This window comes from Ochotona curzoniae, unplaced genomic scaffold, assembly GCF_017591425.1.
Source record: "Ochotona curzoniae isolate NIBS_2020 unplaced genomic scaffold, NIBS_Ocur_1.0 contig_523, whole genome shotgun sequence".
Classification (NCBI taxonomy): domain Eukaryota; kingdom Metazoa; phylum Chordata; class Mammalia; order Lagomorpha; family Ochotonidae; genus Ochotona; species Ochotona curzoniae.
The window spans coordinates 9066269-9072822 of NW_024466459.1; the positions used below are offsets into that span (position 1 = coordinate 9066269).

The following is a 6554-nucleotide window of genomic DNA, read 5'->3' on the forward strand; positions in this document are numbered from 1 at the left end:
CTGGTCTGCGCACCTGTTCCTGGCAGGCCCCCTGGAGGGGCCAGGGTCAGAAGGGGCTCGGCCTCCTGGCCACAGGGGTGTCGGTCTCACCACCAGTGACCGGAAGGAGGATTCAAAGGAGAAAGCAGGCAGTGGCCGTGGCTGCCCCCACAGCTCCGAGGGAGATAGACCAGCCCGAGTTTCAGGGTTCAGGGTGGTGGCAGGCCCTGGGCTATGCGGTGTGGCAGTGTGTCTCCTAGGCTTTGGGACACACCTCCCCAGAGGGACAGGACAGAACTGGCAGCCTCTTAGAAAGGCCTTAGCCCACACAGCACTGCGCAGGGAGGCCCAGAATCACACAGTGGGTGAGGCCCCAGTCACCCCAAAGACAGGCTCCAGGGCACCTCCCTCAAGAGGGACGCCCCCGAGGGAGGGGCTGGCCAGTGGGCTGCTGGACAGGGCAAGGCTCCCCAGTGCCCTTGTAAGGCGCCTTCAGCAGTACCGCCACTGTTGCCTGCCGTCTCTTGGCGACCAGAAATTTCCATCTTGCTGTTTACTTTAAATGAACCAAAATTAGGTGAGCCCAGAGAAGGGAGACACCCCAACTGGCAACAGCCTGAAGAACCTGCTCCAACAGCAGCAGGTCACCGCGGGTCAGCAGCCTTATCTGCGGCCTGAGCCCCACTCCAGTCCACCATGTGCCCCGCGCTCGAGGCCCAGACACTGAGGGGTCCCCCCGGAGAGCCCCGGGCCCCAGCCTGCTCTGATTCTTAAAGGCAGGGCCTCTGGTCCGCCCAACGGGACCCCAGAGCCAGTTCGCCTCCCAGCTGGGATTGCCAGAGGGTCAAGGTCGGGGGAGAACCGCGAACCCTGCGCAGGCCCGGTTGACTTTCTAGGCGTGGTCGGGGCGGCTCGCGGTTCCTTTAAGAGGCTCGGGCCTGGCCCTGCGGCCCCGGGACCTTCCCTGTGCCGGCTTCCGCCATGGCGGCCGAGCTGGAGGAAAAGCTAACCTGCTCCATCTGCCTGGTTCTCTACCACGACCCGGTGACGCTCTCCTGCGGCCACAACTTCTGCAAGTGCTGCATCCAGGACTGGTGGCGCGGCCAGGAGAAGCAATGCCCCGAGTGCCGGGAGCCCTTCCCCGAGGGCGCCGAGCTGCGCCGCAACGTGACGCTGAGCGGCGTGCTGGAGCTGGTGCGCGCCGCGCCCAGCCAGGCCCCGGGGCCCCTCTCGGCCAGCGAGTCCGGCGCGCGCTGTCCCCGCCACGGTTGGCCGCTCGAACTCTTCTGCCGCACCGAGGGCCGTGGTGTGTGCAGCGCGTGCACCGTGAACGAGTGTCGCAACCACGAGCGGGCGCTGCCGGACACCGAGCGACGCGAGCGCGAGGTCGGCGGGCCCGGGGCAGGGCGGGGTCGTGCAGGGCGGCGAGGGTTCCCAGCAGCGGGGGGTCCGCGCAGCAGCCACACCCCACCCGGCTGTGCCCCCCGCTGCGGGTTCCTGGAAGCGCTCGTTGAAGGTCCAGCGAACAGCCAAATCAGGGACCCCACCAATAATGAGAAAATATGTCTTTCACTGTCCACCCCATTATTTTTTTAATCGTTCAATATTAAGTGCCATGTGTTTACATGGATAGAGATTGTCAGAATTTTATATCTATATTCACATGGAAAACATCTTTCCTACTAGAATATAGTGCTTGCATGCAGTTCTTTCTGCATTAAATTTTACAGAATCCAAAATTCTACAAATTCTCAAAATTTGCAGGCCTGGGGCTGCGTACCTGAGCCTGGGCAGATGGCAAGGAGGAAGGGGGTGCATTGGTGCAGGGGTGGGGGTGGAGGTTGGAACTGGTGGTGGTACCCTAGCTGCTGGATCACAGGGGTGAGAGGCTGCGGGGGTAAAGGGAGAGGAACCCCATTGATGCCAGGGGAAAAAGAGTGTGTTGCTGCCTTTGGCAGGTGCAGCTGTCTGAACACCATGCAGTGGGGACCAAGAAGTGACAACAGGTGGCCCACCCGGCCCCACTTTGCTGGAGATGAGAAGTGACGGGGGCTGTGTGGGCTGTGGAGCCAGGAGGATTACGATTGGATTCACAAGGGAACAGGGGGACACAACCATGTGGCTCCCCTCTCCTCTCACACCCCCAGCACCACAGCAGGTTCTAGCTTTGGTGTGGCTGCCTGCGGTTAATGGGAGAGGAGGCTGCAACCCAGGACTTCTATGTTGCCAGCACCATCCTGCCCCAGGATGGTGGGAGGGACTCCAGGAATCCTCCCTGGCTCTGCACGCTGTCCCCTGGTGGGCTGGGTCTGGGGTGGCAAGAGGGGGTGCTCAGACCTGCAGGCCCTTGCTAGCTGACGCCACCCCTCTCGTTCCCCGGGGCCGACACCGCAGGCTCAGCTGAGAGCCAGGCTGGAGGTGATGGAGCAGCAGGCTGCCAGGGCTGAGTCCCAACTACAGGAGCTGCAGCGGTGTAGTGGCCAGATCAAGGTACAAGATCCACCTGGTGGGGAGGGAGGGACCGAGCTGTAAGCTGGATACTGAGGGAAGTTACCGGTTCCTACCCCACCTGCCATGAGTAACCTCGGTCCCAGCTCCACTGAGACTCCTCCTGTGCCTGCACAGCGCTCGGCCTGCACCATGTCCTCTATGGTCTCCAACAAGTTCAGCCGCCTGCTGCAGGCTCTGGAGATGCAGCAGGCCCTGACCCTGCAGGGCATCCAGGCAGCTGAGACACGGGCTCTGGCGCAGGCCCAGGGTGAGGAACAGCGGCTGCAGGACCAGCTGGATGCCCTGGCTCAGGACAGCCGCAGGATCCGGGATCTCCTGGGAGAGGGAGACAGCCAGGCCTTCCTGCAGGTAGCGGATGTCATCGTAGGGGTGGGAGGCCGGGAACTGGCTTGTGTGTTCCCTGGGACAAGGCTTGACTACAGCTGTCACTCGCCGGTGTTAAGGCATCCCAGCAGCTCCCCGAGCCCCCACTGCCTCCTGGGCCGTTGACCCTTCCTCAATGGGATGAAGCCCAGCAGCTGGGTGCCCTGCAGGCATCGCTGCACCCGCTGTGTGACCTCCTCCTGCCAGCCAAGGCCACCGACCCGGGCCCTGTGGGTGAGGCTGAGCCCAGAACCTTCCCCCTGCCACATGGCCTCCCCTTAGCCTCCCCACACACTCCTCTAACACTGCTTTGCCCCCTAGATGCTACGGACGCCCTGGTACCAGTCCCAAGCATGGTGTGCCCACTGAGGAAGAAACTCTGGCAGAGTAAGGATGCCCAGTGCCTCTGTGTGTGTGTACACATGTATGTGCACCTGTGCCTACCTATGTGAGTGTGGAGTGCACCTGCCAGGGCCTTCCTGGTCTCAGGACACGTGTGGGTCTGCCCCAGAGCAAATGCAGCCGGCATGGTCAGAAAGGACAGACCCTGGTCACGTGGACTTGGGGCCCAACACCATGGAGCCACTATCATACCAGCTAGCTCACTTCTCTGGGAGGTGGGCCTGTTGAATCCCCCATCAGAGACTTGGCAGCCATCTAGCAGGAGAGGACACCCCTGCCCACATGGGTCTCTTTCCCCAACAGATTACCGCAATCTGACCTTCGACCCGAACAGTGCCAACCGCTACTTATACCTGTCCCGCCAGGACCAGCGGGTGAAGCACCGTCGCCAGCCCCGGGACCCAGCAGGGCAAGGCAGCTTTGAGCTGTGGCAGGTGCAGTGTGTCCAGAGCTTCCAGAGTGGGCACCACTACTGGGAAGTGCATGCCTCTGACCACTCGGTGACCCTGGGCGTCGCCTACCAGGAGCTAGAGCGTCTTAAACGGGGGCCCCAGACAGACAACATCGGGCGTGGAGCCTCATCCTGGGGGCTCTGTGTCCAGGAAGACAACATCCAGGCCTGGCATGATGGCAAGGTCTGCCGCCTCCCTGGAACGAGCGCGCGGCTCCTGGGCATGGATTTGAACCTGGCCTCGGGCAGTCTCACGTTCTATAGTCTGCAGCCTGAGACGCGGCTCCTGCACACCTTCCACGCCTTCTTCACGCAGCCTCTCTATCCTGTCTTCTGGCTCTTTGAGGGCAGGACACTAACCCTGTGCCAACAGCCTGGAGCTGAGCCTCCTCCAGAGCCCAGCTGAGGAGGGCATGGTGGAGCTGTCAAGAGTTGGAGCCTGTGTGTCCCAAGCTGCCCACACCTGATCTGCCACCTGGACACACAGCTGTGGCAGGGCCAGCTGTTGGCCTCAGTGTCGACTCAGAACCCCCAAACTGGACTTCTTCCTGTGTCCTTGAAGAGGGTAAGAACAAGCGGGGAAGTGAAGCGCACAGCCCAGGCTCCCCGCACAGCCCAGGGTTCCCCGCACAGCCCAGGCTCCCCGCGCAGCCCAGGCTCCCCGCGCAGCCCAGACACAGCCCAGGCTCCCCGCGCAGCCCAGGCTCCCCACACAGCCCAGGGTTCCCCGCACAGCCCAGGCTCCCCGCGCAGCCCAGGGCTCCCCGCACAGCCCAGGCTCCCCACACAGCCCAGGGTTCCCCGCACAGCCCAGGCTCCCCGCGCAGCCCAGGCTCCCCGCGCAGCCCAGACACAGCCCAGGCTCCCCGCGCAGCCCAGGCTCCCCGCGCAGCCCAGGGCTCCCCGCACAGCCCAGGCTCCCCACACAGCCCAGGGTTCCCCCGCACAGCCCAGGCTCCCCGCGCAGCCCAGGGCTCCCCGCGCAGCCCAGGGCTCCCCGCACAGCCCAGGGCTCCCCGCACAGCCCAGGGCTCCCCGCACAGCCCAGGCTCCCGGCACAGCCCAGGGCTCCCCACACAGTGTGCGCACCTGAGCCCTGCTGGGGTTCCTGCCGGCTGCTCAAGGCCAAAGCGCAGGTCGACTTCAGGCCACTCCCAGAGAAAATAAACCGTAATTCCTCTCTCCCAGTCTTATTTTCTTTCATTTTGTAGTATTTTGGTATATATAAATCCTCCATTTTTATTTGTACATCCTGATAATTCCATTTTTAAAAAGGATTTCTTTCTTTTTATTGGAGAATAAAAGGAAAAGGAGGAAGAGAGACAAAGACCTTCCATCTGCTGGTTCAGTCCCCAAATTTCCACAATTGCTGGAGCTGAGCCGATCCAAAGCCAGGAGCCAGGAACTTCTTTCAGGTCTCCCACATGGGTGCGGGGTCGCAAGGCTTTGGGCCGTCCTCCACTGCTTTCCCAGGCCACAAACAGGGAGCTGGATGGGAAGTGAGCAGCTGGGACACAAATAGGCACCCATATGGGATCCTGGCTTGTGCAAGGTGAGGATTTGGCCACTGAGCCATCATGCCAGCCCTGGGAATTGCATTCTTTTATTTGAAAGGCAGAGTTTCAGAGAGAAAGAAAGAGATGGGGCTGCAATGGCCAGAGCTGGCTGCCGGAAACCAGGACCCCAAATAAGGGGCCCTAATACTTGGGCCATCTTCTGCTTTCCCAGGCCGCTAGTAGGGAGCTGGACAGAAGTGGAATAACCAGAACTCGAACCCACAGACATATGGGATGTGGTCATTTAGGGAGTGAACCAACTACCTTCCTGTCGTCTCCCTCTGTGTAACTCTGCTTTTTAAATAGATATTTTTTAACGAAGAGGTCCATTCCTTGATACGGACAGAGATATGCGCATATCAGCTTTTGTAATTTTAGGTAACAGCTTATTTGTTCGAAAGGCAGAGTGTGAGTGACAAAAGCCAGATCTCCTGCTCCCTGGCCGGCAACAGCCCGGGCTGGGCCGAGCCGAAGCCTGGAGCCAGGAGCTCCAGCACAGTTTCCTGCAGTGTGGCAGGGATTCCAGTACTCAAGCTCGCCTCTGCTGCCGTCCTGGGGCTGTTGCAGGAAGCTTGATGAGATGTGAAGCAGTACTGATGTGGGTGTCCCAAGAGTCACCCTAACCCTGGCCCAGCACCAGCCCCTCTATTGGAACTTGGAACTCCATCTGGATGCCCCCGAGGGTACCGGGGCCAAGCACTTGGGCTGTCCTCTGCTGCTTCCCCACGTGCATTAGCAGGGAGCTGGTTGGGAAGTTGAGCATCCGGGACTCAAGCCAATGCCCGTATGGAACACTGGTGTCGCAGGTGCTGGCTTAACCACACCTGAGGCCCTATGGCTAATGTTTTAAGGAGGCTCCTGTAGGATAGGGCTTCTGAAGGAGGTGCAGAAATCGATCCCTTAAGATTCCATGAAGTTCAGGCCCAGCATGGTAGCCTAGTGGCTAAAGTCCTCACCTTAAACACACCAGGATCCCATATGGTCTCCGGTTCTAATCCCGGGGGCCCTGCTTCCCATCCAGCTCCCTGTGTGTGGCCTAGGAAAGCAGTGGACAGCCCAAAGCCAGACCTTGGGCAGAGTGAGAGGCGTGGGCAAAGCTCCCTGACCTCCCACCCTGGCAGAATCAAGCAGGACTGTGGTCCCTGTGAAAGCCAGCAGCCCAGCTTCCAAACCACAGGATGCAGGCAGAGTGACACCAAAGACCCCCTGGCCACTCCTGAATCCTGGCACACGAAGGACAGTCATGATCAAGCGTTTTTTGTACAAACGCACGGATGGAACCCATTATCCGC

The 6554-nt window shown here is 60.7% G+C and overlaps 1 protein-coding gene across 3 annotated transcripts; it reads left to right on the forward strand.

Moving 5' to 3' along the window:
* Positions 1-960: 960 nt before the first annotated feature.
* Positions 961-4576, forward strand: TRIM65 (tripartite motif containing 65). 3 transcript variants are annotated; one of them, XM_040989646.1, is made up of 6 exons: positions 961-1365; positions 2374-2469; positions 2605-2847; positions 2946-3087; positions 3175-3240; positions 3559-4576. In XM_040989646.1, exons 1-6 carry the CDS (start codon positions 961-963, stop codon positions 4110-4112), a joined length of 1506 nt encoding a protein of 501 aa, XP_040845580.1. In that variant the 3' UTR covers positions 4113-4576. The 3 variants fall into 3 exon arrangements, with proteins under 3 accessions (XP_040845580.1, XP_040845579.1, XP_040845581.1); XM_040989645.1 differs by having other exon boundaries at positions 2605-2838; positions 2934-3087; XM_040989647.1 differs by lacking the exon at positions 3175-3240 and having other exon boundaries at positions 2946-3059; positions 3507-4576.
* Positions 4577-6554: the final 1978 nt, after the last annotated feature.